At 53.2% G+C, this 16,498-nt stretch overlaps 1 protein-coding gene across 9 annotated transcripts in view; it reads right to left on the bottom strand.

The window, feature by feature from the left end:
* IQSEC1 (IQ motif and Sec7 domain ArfGEF 1) overlaps positions 1 to 16,498 on the bottom strand; it is a 111,990-nt gene that overhangs the window by 66,595 nt on the left and 28,897 nt on the right. The window contains exon 1 of one of the 9 annotated variants that reach the window (XM_047782050.1): positions 14,422 to 14,550. The exons of 6 other annotated variants lie outside the window; for them this stretch is intronic. Coding sequence is in view for 2 of the 3 variants with exons in the window: in XM_047782043.1 (XP_047637999.1) it covers positions 468 to 532 (65 nt within the window). In the remaining variant the exon portion in view is untranslated. Of the gene's footprint in view, positions 1 to 467; positions 804 to 14,421; positions 14,551 to 16,498 lie in introns of those variants that run through there. 2 more of the 9 variants (XM_047782043.1, XM_047782000.1) reach the window with 2 other exon arrangements.

The raw sequence follows: 16,498 nt of genomic DNA, 5'->3' as shown, positions 1-16,498 counted from the left end.
ACAGGCGCCCTTACAAGAGCACACCTGGGCTACCTGCGCAGAGCCCAAAGGAGTCCCTCGACCACTCTCTCCCCTGAGATCTCCCTGATAGAGCAGACACAGGCCCGGGGTCTGGCATAAACCAGCCCTCAAGAGAACTCCCTGGCACCTCCTCCCGACGGCAACCAGACACAGCACAGACACCCGCTGGCCACGCTCCCTCTAACAAACTCCGTCCGCTCGCTGGCCTGCCTGCACCGGATACCAACTCCCATCAGCCTCCACCAAACTCACCCAGACGCGCTCCCAGCCCAGTCACTCGCAAGCGTGATGTTCACACTCTCGTGTTCTTCTCCGTCCGTCTGGCGCGCACGCACCCTAAGAGGTACACACTGCATCCTGCGCCTCCTCCCCGCTCACACTCGGACACGCGTGGCACGACGGCTGCCTCCCTGCCCCGGCCCAATGCAGCCCCGCCCGGCCCTTACCCGCTGTCAAGCTCCAGCTCCAGCAGGGACTGCGTCCGCTCCGAGTGGCAGTGCAGGCACCACATGGCGGCAGCGGCGGGAGCTGGCGGGGCCGGGCACCCGGGACCCAGGCCGGGTCAGCGGTGGCCGGACCCGGGGCCGACGCCCGACCGCCCGAGGCCTGCCCACCTGCCACGCGACCACCTCGGGTCGCCCGGCCCAGAGTCGGCAGGTCCCCGCTGCTCCCGGCCCCAAGTCCGAGCCCCAGGCCGGCCAAGCCCACCCCGCCGCCCCTCCGCAGCAGCCACCGCCACCCGCCTGGCGCAGCGCGAGGCCCGGCCCGAGGAATGTGGCCCGGGCGGGGGCGGGGCCGGGGCCCGGCCGCTGAGGGGGGGGAGCGGGACGCTCAGGGGGCGAGGCCGCGCGCAGGAGGAGGGAGCGCAAGGGGCGGGGATCGCCTGGGGGCGGGGCTCTCCTGGGCAGCATGCTCTGTCCCAGCCAGCCAGACGCTCTTCTGGGAGCACTGCGCACTCCCCCTGGGACAGAGCCCCGCCCCCCAGTAGCCATATCTTCCTCCCGAGCCTGTAATCACACAACAAATACAAAACCCCAACCAGCCTGCTGTAGCCCTCTGCCAATCCTGACTCTGCTGATAGCGTCACCCTCGGCCAGTGCTGACTCTGGCCTCAGTTTATAAGACGTAGTCTTTGCTTTCCCGGATGGCGTGTTCTGGGCTCCGACGCTCCTTGCCCCATAGAAAGGGGAGTGGGTCCCATCTCTTTAGGGGACTTTTTGGTGAGGATCTGATGGCAGCAGCTTCTATTTCCCTAGGCCCACTCAACCCGCTGTGCTCCCCTCACCCAGAATCAACTCTCGGGCAAGCTTAAGTGATATTGATTAGCATTTTAGAGCTCTTTACTGGTATTTGGTTCTCAAGACAACATTGGGAAGAAGGTGCAGTTATTACTGGCCCATTTTCCAGAAGAGGAAACTGAGGCTCAGATTAACTGGGTTAACTCAGGCTGCACAGCTCTCCCTGCTATAAGCAGTCATGGCTTGCTATTCTCAATGTACGCATTTACCTATTATCTGTCCTTGGGTTCTTTGAAGGCAGGCACAGTGCCCATCACCCACACTTGTGGCATGCCCAAATGTGGTTGGGGGACATCCAGCAGACAGATGCAATCAAAAACCCCACCTGTCCTGGGCTGCCACATGGGAAAGTCCATCTCCTGGAGGGCCAGGCAGCTGGCAGGTCCGCAGGAGTCAGGAAGCTGCAGGAAGCCACTAAGGAAGGGCATCGTCTTATGGCCTTTTGAATCTTTCATTTGGAGGGAGTGGTGCAAAGGGCCTGATAAGGAGTATTGTTCCCTGATGGGAGAACTGGGACAGGTGGGGACCAGTGAAGGAAGAGGGCTTCTATATGTCATAGGTGCAGCCAAACGAATAAATAAATAAAGACACATATGGGAGAAAATATTTGCAAATTATCTATCTTGTAAGGGTCCAATGTCCATAATAGGGAAAGGACTCTTAGAATTCAAGAGTGAAATGGAAAATAACCTGATTGAAAAATGGGCAAAGGATCTAAGCAGACATTTCTCCAGAGAAGATACATGAATGGCCAATAAGCACATGAAAAGATGCCGAACATCACTAGTCATTAGGGAAATTCGAATCAAAACCACAGTGAGGTATCACCTTACAGGCACAAGTCTGGCTGGAATGAAGATGGACAGAAGCCTGTCCACATAGGGATCTGGAAGGAGAAGCTTTGCATCCTGCATCTGGTCTAGGGGTGGGGAGCTGGGATGGGGAAATTGTCAATAGGGTTGAAATGGTCCAGTTGTGGGGGTGAACTCCCACCCCAGCTTGAACTGAAATGCCCTCTATAAATAGGCCATCATAACTGAAGCCAAGAGTTCCCCCCAGCCAGCTGCTGAAGCACTCCAGACACAGGCTCCCGACAGCCTCACGACCCGGATTCTCCAGGAATTCCAGGCACTTCTCCAGGCCCAGGACCTCGCCGCCAGCCAGGATAGTCTTGGCGACATAGTTCCAGCTGGGATTTAGAAGAAGGGGGTTGAATTTCCCTGGGAGCACTTGGAATACCAGAGGATGGAGTCCCTGGAAACCAAACGCCTCTTCATTCTTTCGTCCTGCTTTATCTTCCTGCAAAGTGTGACTTTAGCTTCTACTCTCAGTTAACTGCCTTGCAGATGAATAATTTAGGGAATTGTGAAGCAAGTGAGAAAAGTTCCAGCCTGGAGAAATAAGGAATGGCGATTTTTCTGCTAGTGATTAGACTGTGCAAAAGTCTTACAGGTACCATCCGGGTGAATTGCTTAGCCTTCCGAGTCCCAGTTGAGGCTCATCAGCCTGCTCTCTCCTGGCTAATTCACCTGGCCATTTAATTTAGCAAGAATTATTAGTGCTTACCCCAGGCCCGTCCTCTGAGGCACAATGGGGAGACACTGCTGTGACAGGTGTGTCTGGGTCTGATGCTACGATAGTCTGGAGGAAGGAGCCTGTAACTCCCCCCCACATGACGCTCCAAAGATGAAGTGATATTTAGGCTGGGCCTTGAGGGGTGAGTAGGCGCCCACTGACAAGGCTGTAAGATGCAAGAAAGGCATGAAAATGTTTAGTTTTACTGTATGGTCCTGGGTTTCAGCTCTGATCTACTTGCCTTGGTCCATTTCATATGCCCAAAACCTGACTTCATCCTCATCCCCAGCCCCCAACCCCTGCCAGCTCGGATGGCTTCCTGTCTTCCCCAGCCTCCCCGCTTTCCTTTGACCAGACATGTGGCACCCAAGCCCCTGAAGGCCAACCTCTGCAGTCCTCCCAGAAACCTCGGCCTGCGAAGCCTGGTCTGGTTCATCTGTCCAGACCTCAACTACCCCTCGGGCCATACAACCCACTGCGCTGGCTCACGGCTAGGACGAGGGTTTCAGCTTTTGATATGACTTTGGCCAGCAAGCCACCATGATTGGCTCTCAATTCAAGTCAGAAAATCCCTTTAAATGCTCTCAGATTATTCTGCCCCCACTCGCCCATCACACCAAAGAGCTGTGCTGTCCTTGCCAGGCAGAGACAGACCTGTGTCCTTCTCTCTAGCATCCACTAAGCCTACCCTCAACCTGGAACACAGAGGTGCCCCATGGAATAAATCAAAGCCTAGGAAGCAAGTCTAGCCCACAGCTTGCTTTTCTAAATAAAGTTTTCTTCGAACAGAGTCACACTCATTCAGTTCTGTATCGTCTGTGTGCCACAACAAAGTTGAGCAGAGACTTACAGCTTGCAAGCCTGAAATATTTTCATCTAGCGCTCCAGGAAAAGGTTTGTCAGCCTGATATAACCAAGCTCCCCCCGTGAGCTTCAATTGTGTGGCGGCTCCATGCAAATTCTCTGCCCATTCAGCTGAAGGCCCCATGCCCTGGCTCAGCGACCATGGACGAGACCTAGAAAATCACACATCATGGTCATCAAAACCATCAGGCCGGGCCAGGTGACCTTCAGACAAGATGGCCACAAGATGGGACCACTCATTGTTGGGCACCTGCCCATGTGCACAAAGACACAGCACCAAGGACATTAGTTGTTTGTAGGAGCACAACAGGGAGAAGGCCACAGGTAGAGGCCACCCAGTCACATAAACAGCAGTATGGCTACCAACGGAGGTGATGTTAAAAGGACAGTTGCAGAGAGTTCTCTTATGGCGCAGCAGGTTAAGGATCTGGCATTGCCACTGCAGTGGTTCAGGTTGCTGCTGTGGTGTGGGTTCAGTCCCTGGCCCGGGAGCTTCTGCATGCCAGAGGTGCAGCTGGAAAAAATAAAAGGACAGCAGCAACATCTACTCTTCTAGGAAAAGGTCTGGGACACAACATTGTAATAAAAAGTTCAAGCCAATGTGATGTGTAAATACACGGAACACTGGTATGCTTACTTAGTCTAATGTACTCACAGACTATTTCTTAAAAGAGACCCAAGACACAGGTACCCATGGTGGACTCTGGGAAGGGAAATTGGGGGTTCCAGAGAGTCCCGGGGTTAGGCCTCTGCCACCTCTAAGCTTGAGGCACAGGGTGGAGGAGGGAGGAGGACTTCTGAATTATAGTGTCTGCAAAACTTTAAACAAGTACTTATTGCCTAAAAAAAAAAACAAAACAGACAAGAAAAAAAAACAGTGGAATGAAGAGATCAGTAAAAGACATGTTAATCCCAGGGACTCCAGATCTTCTAGCCTCTTCTAGGAGATGCCAGAGCGGGTCTACAGAGACCCCAAATTCCACACTTTCCTTGAGCTGCCATGCTCACATCAGGTCCTGTCCTCCTGGTAGCCCAGCTTCTCTCTTGGCGCCTGTTGGTATTTAATGAGTCACTCCTCATATCACTGCAAGGCCTGTCCCTGTGTCACAGCCAGAATGCAGGTCTGGGGGAGCTCTGGGACCCTCCCTCCAGCCTAATTCTGCACTCTATAGATAGGGAAACTGAGGCCCAGAGCAACAAAGGGATGAGCCTGGGCATGGGGCCAGGTCCTAGAAACAGTGACCCTGGCCCAAGCATCCTGCCTCCCAGGCCATAGTCCCCTACAGCCGGGATGGCATGGCAAGGACGGGGATAGTCCGCATACAGCCTGGGTACGGGCCAGGTGTCAGTCCCATATGGAATGGAACTTACTTATATGAGTGCCGGATGCCATGAAAAACCAGAGACACAGGAGTTCCTGTCGTGGTGCAGTGGTTAACGAATCCGACTAGGAACCATGAGGTTGTGAGTTCGGTTCCTGCCCTTGCTCAGTGGGCTGATGATCACGGCGTTGCCGTGAGCTGTGGTGTAGGTTGCAGACGCGGCTCGGATCTCGCGTTGCTGTGGCTCTGGCGTAGGCTGGTGGCTACAGCTCCGATTGGACCCCTAGCCTGGGAACCTCCATATGCTTCGGGAGCAAAAAGACAAAACCAAAAAAACCCAAAAACAACAACAACAACAAAAAAACCAGAGACACAGCACAGAACACAGAATTCTCTAGAGTATTATGTCTGGGAGGCTGCTCAGCCTCCCAAAGTAGAAGTTTCACAGGTAAATAAAGCTGCTCTTATTAAGTGTCAAGTCATAGTTAAAATTTCAACCACTTTTCATAGAAATCACGGCAAATCATGGACTTCCCTAATCTTATTAAAAGTAAACTAAATGACTTGGTCTAACTTACTTTGGGAGGGTGGGGTCTCCCTGAAGTGGTGGAGCATTATTTACCTTGAACTAGACTAGTCCATCTACCCTGCTCAGGTACTAACTTGGTGTCTTCCAACCCCTGACTCTCTTTCTAACCTCATTTCCGGCTACGGCCCCTCCCATACAGTGACGCTCAGAAAGCACCAGGCACTTTCCTGCTCTAGGGCCTTTGCTTAGGCTGTTCCCGCTTCCTGGTCTGCCCTCTTCATCCTCGTGGCAACCTCCTACCCAACCTTTAAGGCCCAGTCGAGTGTCACCTTCTCTTTGAAGCCTCCTCTTGTGCCCCTACCCCCTTAGGCTGAGTGAGAACCCCTCACCCAGAGTGTGGGCACCTTGAGAGCAGGGACAGTGGCTCTTCATGAATTGTCCTGGTGCTCAGAAAGGTTAAGGAATTTGCTTACAAGCAAACAGCTAGTAAGTGAAGGATCTGAACCCAGGGCTGTCTGATCCCACATCTTACCCACAAAGACTGTCTTCGATCTTGGCTGATATGATGTGAATAACGAAGGCAACTCAGCCCAGGGGCCCAGGTGGGGTCAAATCGGAGGTGGTCCTTGCCTTCCATTCCTCAACACATCTCAGGGCCAAGCCCATGCTCAGTGCCCTGTGGTACAAGCCCTCTGTGAGGCTGGGACCAGGGATGAATTAGGTCAGTGGCTCCAAGCCCCACACCCAGGCCTGAGGTCTGGCCGGGAGACAAACCCGCATGGGCCCTGAGCTGGGAGACTGGACACATGCACCAAGGGATGGCGGCTGGCTTACTAATATCACCTCCCTGAGGGACCTTCCCTGACCCCCAGGTAAAGCACACCCAGTTCTCGATCTCACCTAATCCCCTTTAAAGCTCACCTCACAGCTCAATTACTTGTTCCCTTGTTTACAGTCTCCTCCATCAGAGTGGGGCATCCCCACTGTGGCCCCAGCATCCGCAAGGTGCCCAGTGTACAGTAGGTGCTCAATAGATGTCTGATGACTCATGTCAAAACAGGTTCATTCTGGTTCGGGGCCAGCCCCTCCTCACTCCCCCTCTGCATCCTGGTCCTATTCTGCCTGACCCCACGCCCCCTCTTTATTTGAAACTGTTTTTCAAAAATGCTGCTTCTCACACACGGTGTGCCCAGTGCTTAGAGGAAGATATTGACTAAAGATTCCATGAAAAAGTATCCCTGGGCAAAGCGAACGACCACTGCTGACATGTTGGGGTTTCTTTCCTAGTAGCTGTGCTTAACTGCAGGCCCATCTACACTCAAGGGGGTAGAGAGGGGCTGCAAGGGCTTGCCCCACCCAGACCACCCACTGGCGGCACTAATTCAGGGCTGGGCCACATTCCAGGGAGCTTCTCCAGAGGTAGCTCTTAACCTTCCTGCTCACACTGCCCCCAAGGGCCAGCTGAGCCCAGCCCCAGTGGCCCTCAGCTTCAATGAATAGATGCCTTCATTTGCAAACGGATGCCACTAAGTGCTCCAAAAACAAGGGCTCCTCCTTGTAAGTGCGTTAAAAGTTCCCCTTTGCAATCTTTAAGTTATTGATTTAAACAACACCTTCTTCTGTCCCAGGGGGAGGAAGACTTCATCCACCTTGCCTCGGCCCCATGGATTCCAACCCAATGGGCACGGGATACTGTGGCATCTAATTCATCACTCTAATAAATCTGTAACTGGGCATGTGTGCATTCCTGCCCCACCCCCTGCCCTGGGGCACAGGTTGGGTATCTCAGAGGATCCAAGACAAGGTGAGACATGGGCCCTGCCCTCAGGAAGTTCTGAGGGGAACGGACTGGAGGTAACTCACACCAGTGGGCGCCAGTCCTGGTCCCACATGCCTTCATATGATCCTGCCAGCAGCTCTGCAAGGGGATGGGTCATAATTCAGATTTCCATGGAGGCCCTGAAGCCCAGAGAGGGTAAGTGATTTGTCCAAAGATACACAGCTCATCAATGATGGAGCTGGGAACATGGAAACAACCTAAATGTCCATCAGCAGAGGAGTGGATAAAGAAGATGTGGTACATATACACAATGGAATATTACTCAGCCATTAAAAGGAAAGAAATATGGCATTTGCAGCCACATGGATGGACCTAGAAATTATGCTAAGTGAAGTTAGTCAGACAGTGAGACACCAACATCAAATGCTATCACTTACATGTGGAATCTAAAAAGAGGATACAATGAACTTTGCAGAACAGATACTGACTCACAGACTTTGAAATACTTATGGATTCCAAATGAGACAGGTTGGGGGGTAGGGGGATTCACTGGGGGTTTGGGATGGAAACGCTATAAAATTGGGTTGTGATGATCATTGTACAACTGTAAATGTAATAAAATTCACTGAGTAATAAAAAAAATGATGGAGCTGGGATGAGAACCCAGGGACACTGACAGTCAGCCTGCGTCCACCAGTGGTTCTGTGTGTGGTCCCAGGAACAGCAGCAACTGCAGTCCCAGCTGGGAATTCTTAGAAATGCAAATTCTCGCCCTCCAGGTGATTTTGATGGGCAGAAGTTTGAGGACCCTTTCACTATGACAGGGCACTAAAGTTGGGTGGTCAATACAATCATGGGGTTGACCTGGCACTGAGGTAGGAATGACCGCGAGCTGGTGGGGTGGCCGTCAGAGAAGGCTTCCTGGAGGAGGTGAAGGTGTGTTACCATTTGAGGCATGAATGGTAATTCACTGAAAGGCACTCTGGATACTGGGAAGAGCATACATGGGAGCGTGAAGTGCAGGGACAGGTGAAGTGTTGGGTGCGATGTGGGGAATGAAGTTCCAGGGTGGGGAGGGGCTGCATCTCATGGATGTGTGTGCAGGGAAGCCAGCGGAAGCGGCCCGGATTTATCCCGAAGTTAGTTTGAGCACCTGTGTGCCAACTACTTAATAAGATCCTATCAGGGACATGTTACATCAGCTCCATCAATGAAAAGCCAGTCTCACTGAGCATAAATTGAATTTTCTCATAAACACAAATCACCCAACCAAAACACTGTTATAAAATCCTGCTCTGACGTGGTTATCCACAGAAGGCCTGTGCTCGAGGCTTGCTCTGTCTTTGCTTAAAACAGAGATTAGCGAGCACAGAGAATCCATGTTACCGAAGGCAGCCGTAAAAAGGAAGGATGCTCTTTATATTCTGATAGGGAATGAGACACAAGACATAAGTTAAGCTGAAGAATGCTGTGTTTGGGTAAAAAAAGGAAGAGGAGAAAAAAACACACATATGCTGACAGACACTAATCAGAGTAACCACTCGGGGGGTTGGGGGGGCTGGGGCTTGCAGGGGGCCCACGGTTCATCTTGTAGCCTTTTGTATCTTTCACTGTTGAACCATGTGACATATTACTTCCCATAAAGCAATGGAATATAATTAAGGCTTTCTGTGAGAGATAAAGAAGCATTAAAGAGATATTAGTGCTGATGGACACCTTCGGCTCGATGTGATCAGAGGGGCTGAAAGCACCCTGGGAAGGGGAATAACCTTCTCCTGGGTCCAGGTGACATGGACGGACACTCTTTGCAGCATCTGTGGTTCGCCTGGCCTCGAAGTTCCAGAAACCCTGCTCGGTGGGTAACAGGGATCTGAGGACACACTTTTTGCAGCAGGAAATAACACCAAGTTCATGGCCACCTAAGGCTGGGGAGGGTCCCAGCCCCTCCTCTTGGGAACAAAGGTCGCTGCCTCACTGTGTGCCTCTGGCATGTGGAGAGAGGGTGGGCACCCAGGGAGCCCCTCCTGCAGGAAGGCAGGTGCCCACAGCCGGATCTACCTGTCTGGAGGGATCAGTTACCAAGTCCTGTTATTGAGTCCAGAAGGAAACTGAGACACACAGAGGTTACAAGGCTTGCCTTGAGGCCACTCAGCTGGCCATGGCAGAGCTTGGATTCGAACCTGTGGGTCTGTGTGTGAAACGTCTAGGACTGGTAAAGAGAATCTGACCCCGTGAAACACAAGGAAAGCTCAAGGCTCCTGGAGCGCACCCACCACAAGCATCTCTTATGCAACACAATCCAATTCTGGTCTCTCTGGCAATTTCCATAAATGACTGTAATTTATGTGTTAATAGCCCAGATATCAAGGTTTGGAAACCCCTGGAGTGTTAGACACGCACTTTGTAATTACAAGCACACAACAATTTGTTCAATGTCAGCTACGTGTGCAGTAATTATTACCCTGGTTAAGGGTAACCCACATTGAGTACAGCACAGTGCCTGGGGACCAGGGGTGGAAAGCCAGCAGCAGGATGCTGGGTTTGGACCTGGGCGGTTTTCCTGATGCCACATTCTCCTCCACGACCCCTCCTTTCCCTCCATGGTGCCCTGTCCTGGGGGCAGCCATGCCACGTGGGCCACTCCTGGGGCTCGGCCCTTCCTGCAGGCACCCAGGTAGGAACAAGTATGCAACCCTTTCTGGGGGCATTCCCATGGGAAACTGCCTGCTGCCCCCCCATAGGAGGGGCCCTATTTCGAGCCTGTTTCCTGTCCCTCCTAGGTAGTCTGGGGACAATGCTACCTTCCAGTAAATTCCCTCTTGCTTTAGTCAGCCAGCCTGCAGCAGGCTGCTTGCAAGCAAGGCTCTAGCTTCTGCCCCATGGTCTCCCTTAGGGAGACCAGTGGTTCCAGGCAGGAATGGTTGGTGGCACTTCCAGGGGTGGTGACTGCCATTTCCTGGGCACCAATTCTGTGCCGAGTACTCTGAGGGACTCACAATGGGTGTCTGGAACCCCCTCAACCACAGAGAGGGCATTGTCCACACCTTAAAGAAGGAAGAGGGCTCAGAAGGGCCAAACCACTCGCCCGAGATGCAAGATCACACACTGGACGAGGGCAGCTGGAATTCATACCAACGACGGCCCAAGCCCGAGTGTTCCTGCCCCGAAACGCAGCCTCTGGTTGGAAGGGCACTTCTTTATTCCCCATACCATGGCTCCCCTGTGCTTCCAGCCCTTGGGCCAGGGGCAGGATCCCAGGGGAACAGAGGAGGCACCGCCAGGCTCTGCAGGCACTGTGTTTTGATGGCCACCCACTCTGGGAGGGGGCATTTCATCATCTGCATTTCACTGGCCAAGGCTGCAGCATGGAGATCTGGACCACAGCCCTCCCCTGCAGAGGGTGGCTTCACCCAGCTGGCCCAAGGTTGGGCTTGGTGGCAAATTTAGATCAGCTTGAAATGACAGCTCAGGGCACAGCTGGTAGACATTCCTCTGAGGGGATGAAAGATGGGATGCTGGCAACTGCAGGCCGGAGCCACCAAACCAGCAGTCTGGGTGCCACTTGGGGTGTAGGTGAGAGCAGGGGGAGGCGTGGCCCCACCCTGGCCTGACCAGAGCTGTCCCCAATTCCACCTGTCTCCTCACTGGTCCCTGCTGGGCCAGCCCACCTGCCACCGCTAAGGCACTGGTGCCATCTGTTGTCCTGCTGGAGAACTGCAGCCTGGCCTTTCCAGCCCCAAGCCAAGGGGACTGGGTAGAGCCAGCCTCTGGAATCCACCCGAAGCTTCTCTTTCCTGCACAAGCTAAGATAGCATCCACCCTGACCCTCCTGGATATACAGGACTCAAACCCAAGTTCACTGTCATTTCAATCTGACAAGTCACCAGCCTGCTTCTCACCCTGGCTCCTCACTGCTTAAGAAATAAAAGCCAGGAGTTCCCGTCGTGGCACAGTGGTTAACGAATCCGACTAGGAACCATGAGGTTGCGGGTTCGGTCTCTGCCCTTGCTCAGTGGGTTAATGATCCAACGTTGCTGTGAGCTGCGGTGTAGGTTGCAGACGCGGCTCGGATCTCGCGTTGCTGTGGCTCTGGCGTAGGCTGGTGGCTACAGCTCCGATTTGACCCCTAGCCTGGGGACCTCCATATGTCGTGGGAGTGGCCCAAGAAATAGCAAAAAGACAAAAAAACAAAACAAAACAAAAAAAACAAAGACAAAAAAAAAGAAAAAGAAATAAGAGCCAAACTCACCATGCCCACAAGCCCCTGCAGATATGGCCTCAGCCTGCCTCTGTCCTCCAGTCTACTGCAAGCTGACTCCTGTCCCTGGGCCTTTGCATGTGTTGTTCCCTCTGCCTGGTGTGTACATCTCTCTTTTCACCTAAGTATCCCTGACTCCACCTTCAGGGGAGCCTTCCCTGACCCACGGAAGGCCCCACTGTGCACTTCCTGGTCAAGGCCGCTTGTGGTCACCTTCCTCTCCTGCAATGGACAGTCTGAGGACAGAAGACTTGTCTGCAGGACTCACTATTTACTTTCGGCCCCAGCACAGTGCCCAACACACACTAGGTGCTTGAGAAACTGGTGGAAGAAGTGCCTCTGTCCCATTCATACGAGTCCCTGTTCCCAAACACGTCTTCAAAAAGTGGCCCCTTTCCAGGGGCCAGGCACAGAGGTAAGGTCCTTCAGACCTGAGCTTTGGCAGGATATTAGCAGGTGCTAAAGTGGAGGGTCTGTGCTGACCAGGAGCAGCAAGAGATTAGATGTAGGCCTAGGTCTGCTCTGAGCCATGGCCCAATTCCCTCTGCAGATTCATTGGGCCAGATCTACTCAAGCTGCTCACACAAACAGAGAGAATGTTTGGAGTTCCCGTCTCCTGGGGGGAGATGGTAGAAAGCTGAGAGAGAACAACCACATACATGGAGAGAAGATACCATGCCCGTGCACCTCTCCTGGGCCAATGGGCATGCAGGGCCCCTCTGTGAAGTTGTCAAAGGCGCCCTCTTCTCAGGCCTGTCGCTGGGCAGGAGTGCATTCTCCCTTTGCCAAGTGCACTTGTATAGTGCACAACTTGAGTGTCTGCACACTGGCAGTGTCTGGAGCTCTGCCTCACTGGGTGACTGTGACCCTTGGTTCCTGCCACCTTCTGACACCAATGGTGGATCCTGCTCTTCCTTCAAGGGGCCAGGGAGTCCTGCTGAGGCCTAATAGTCACGTATGCAGGGTATGTTGCCACATGTAGCCACCAGCTGCCTTCCTTTCTCAGACGCTGGGAGAGATGAAGCCCTGCACCCGCCCGCCCCACCCCCCCAGGGGATTTACATGGCAGAGATAAGACACCAGCATGTGGCAGGTCCAGGAGTCACAAAGCCACAGGGAACATGTCAGCGGACTTAGAGCTGACTTCAGCTGCCTCCTGTAGCACCATCAAAGCTCAAGAGGAAGGCAGTGAAAACTCCAGCCCACATCACGGGCTTCTGCCCAGGTGGGATGGGTGAGGTGTGGCTTGTTGAGTCCTCAAGCAGACAGACCCTCAGTGCTCTCACCGAGGGTAACACGTATACCAGCTGGGGGGGCCCAGAGGAGCTCAAGGTCACCCAATGCATAGCTGGCAGCCAGACTGGGCCTCAGCCAGGTCCCCAGACCCGGATCTGCTGGGCCGGGGAGGAGGTGGAGCTGGTCTCCAATTGGGGCCCTCAGTGGGCACAGAGGGACCGTTCTTTGCTGCTCAACAGTCCCCCTGTTTGTCCCGTGCTAGGCTGCAGCCTCCCTCCAGTCCTGCTGACAAGGACAATCTGGTGCCAGCATCCACAAATATGCGTGCCTTCTGGAGGGAGGCAGCCATGGGCTCTCCAACCGAGTGGGTGGATTTAAAGGCCCAGAGGGAAGTCACAGGATGGGGGTAGAGCAAGCTGCCGGGTGGTCTCTTTAAAATACGCAGGGAACAATTACATACACAGGCGCATTTCTGGCCGGATACAGAAAAAAAACACTTGCCATGTTTGCTCTGGGGAGAGGGTGGAGTCGTTTACATTGTCTGCTCCTATAGTGCTGAGCATTTTTTACCACGTGCCTCTATTTCCAAAGCAAATATGAAACTCATAGGAATAGGAATATGATGAAATGAATATGAATATGAGGAAACTCATATTCACAGGAATAAACGCATTAAAGAGCCCAGGAAGAAGAGAAAAGGACAGGAGCTCAGAATTTCAGAGGATGCAGTGAGCTTAGGTATGACCTTCCCTGTGAAAACAAAAGCTAAGTGCCAAGGGCCTGCTGGGAGCCTACTGGGAAGCCCTTGCAGGCAAGGTGGCATTTCAGAATGACCTGGAGAGGTGGGGCCTGTTATTCTCATCCCCTAGGGAACAAAGGAGGAAGAAAAAACAGAGCCCAAGTCTTAGCCACTAGCTGGGCAGAGGTGGGCCCCAACTCGCCTAGAGACCAGAGTCCTGGGAGAGCCCCCAGGAACCATGGCTGCCTCAGAAGGACCGGGTCTTCAGGCAGGGGACCAGCAGCACTGGCAACTTCTGGTGTCACGCAGGCCAGCTGCTGAGATGCTGGGGGCTGCCCTCCCAGCCTAGGCCCCAGCTGGAGCCTCATCTATTAAATGGGCACATCATACCCATCTTGCAAGATTACTCAAGGGGAGGTTCCTGGCTCATAAAAGGTGCTCAGAACACATCCACTTCCTCCCTGCTTCCCTGCCACTGTCAGGAGAGGAAGGCTGTGACCAGGTACTGGGTTTGCCTGGGGAAGGGTGTGAGGGTCTGGAGGGCAGGTAGGGGTTGGCAGTGACACCTCCACCCACCCCTCCCGCCTGGTGGGCAGGCCCTGGCCACTGAAGAGGACAGAATCTCCTGGCAGCCGGTGGGCAGGTGTATGTGCTTGTGGCTGTGAGCTCGGGTGACCCTGCAGCAGCCTGAGGCCTCTACTGCACAGACCTGGGTGGAAAGAGCAAGTGGGGCAGGGGCATTTTATTTCCAGACAGAAGTTCCCAGAGCTGGGCAGGGCCTATCCTGGCCCTCTCTTACCTTGTCCCAGTTCCCCGGCTGGGGGCCTCCCGCCGCAGAGCACGCAGCCTCGGGCGCCTCTGGGGGTCTCCTCTGCAGCCGGTGGAGATGTACTCCCTTGGCCCTCCCCTGGGCCTGTGCTGTGGCCGGTGTGGGTCATAAGCCCTGAGCCCCTACTTAATCCGCCAGAGCCCGAGTCAGCGCCAGCCGGACACGTGACAGGCCCCACAGACCTGTTTGGCAGGAGCTGCAGCTGGTCCAGTGGGGGAGGGCTGTCTGCCCTGCCCCCAGGGGCTGTCCCTGCTGGATCTTCCAGCCCAGAGCTGTGGTCCCAGGCCTCTGCCTGCCCTCGAAAAAAAAGGTAGGAATACAGGAGGAGGGGGCAGGCAGGGAAGGTAGGGAACACACAGCAGGGTGGGAAATGGGGTGTGGGGGTGTGTGTGGGAGTGAAATGGGACTTATCTCACACCATACACTATCATCAATTCCACAGAGATATGAGATCTAGTAAAAGGTGAATTCATGAGCAGAGTAGGAAAGAATTTTTCCTTTTCTTTTCTTTGTTCTTTCTGTCTTTTTTGGGCCCCATCCGTAGCATACAGAAGTTCCCAGGCTAGGGGTCGAATCAGAGCTGTAGTCGCTGGGCTACATTATAGCTACAGCAATGCGGGATCTAAGCCTTGTCTGCCACCTGCACCACAGCTCATATCAACGTTGAATCATTAATCCACTGAGCAAGGCCAGGGATTGAACCTGCGTCCTCATGGGCATTAGTCAGATTTGCTTCTGCTGAGCCACGACAGGAACTCTGGAAAGGATTTCTTAAAACATACAAACCATTAAGAATAAAGTGAAAGAGAAATGTGCATTAAGAACCCTGAGGTTAAGCCGTTCATTCTAAGACGCCAGGAAAAATGAAAAATGTGAGATATTTCCAACATACAGAACTGACAAAGGATTGGCATTTGGAATATCAAAAGAATCCTCTGAATCCACAAGAAAATAAAAAGACAGGCAAGAGGCTTTAACAGTCATTTTGGCAAAGAGGAGATCCACATGGCCAAGAAATATACACTAAGTGCCCAACTCCATCAGCCATCAGGAAAATGCAGATTCAAACCATGACACACCCACCAGGTGAGCAAAAATGGGGTGCCGGTGAGGGGGTGAGACAGGATGGACAGGCTGCAACTGGCTCTGCTTTAGGAAACCAGACATGTGCGTCCTGTACCGTGAGCTCAAGATAGATGCCGCAGAGAAGGCTATCCAAGCACTAGGATGCAAGCAGGTTCAAGTACACACAGCCCTGAGCTGAAGATGCCCCACATGTCCATCACAGAGCCCAGATTGCTACACCACGGCCTCATGCTGCAGTGGGTGCCATACATCATGACGAGGACAAGCCCTGGCTACTATGGCTTTGGGGAGAAGGAGCCAAAGCCTGACAAGTATCTGCAGCCTAAGTCTATGTGTAGACAGCTCAAAAGTAAGAAGAGGCATGTAGTTGCTCAGATAGGTGGTCAGACACTGAGGACAAGAAGAATGGTATTATTACAAAAGCCAGGATGTTGAGCATCTGAGGGGCAATGTTTGCAGAGGAGCCCAGGGGGTGGGGTGGGGGCTTCCAGCAGCGCCATGTCTCTGAACCTGGCTGACGGTCCCATGTGCGTTCCTCTTATTTTCCTTTAAGCTGCTGTGTGTCTGTTTTTTCCTTTCTGTGTGACAGGTTACATGTCACATTTGTTTGTTTATTTACTAACTTATTTATATCTAGGGCCACACCTACAACATATGGAAGTTCCCAGGCTAGGGGTCGAATCGGAGCTGCAGCTGCCAGCCTACACCACAGCCACAGCAAGTGGGATCCGAGATCCTCGACCTACACACAATGCTGGATCCTTAACCCACTGAGTGAGGCCAGGGATTGAACCCGCATCCTCATGGATACTAGTCGGGTTCATTTCTGCTGAGCCACAATGTCACATTTAGAACAGAAAGGTATGTGTGGGACAGGCAGGGACCCCGACTGTGTGGCACCACCACAGGACGATGTGACCCCAACATGACAGACATCCCAGCTACACAGGGCATCTGAGCT

Source organism: Phacochoerus africanus, chromosome 1 (genome assembly GCF_016906955.1).
Source record: "Phacochoerus africanus isolate WHEZ1 chromosome 1, ROS_Pafr_v1, whole genome shotgun sequence".
In the NCBI taxonomy this organism is placed as follows: Eukaryota; Metazoa; Chordata; class Mammalia; order Artiodactyla; family Suidae; genus Phacochoerus; species Phacochoerus africanus.
The sequence above is the reverse complement of the archived record's forward strand: the minus strand, read 5'-3'. Positions and strand labels throughout refer to the sequence as shown.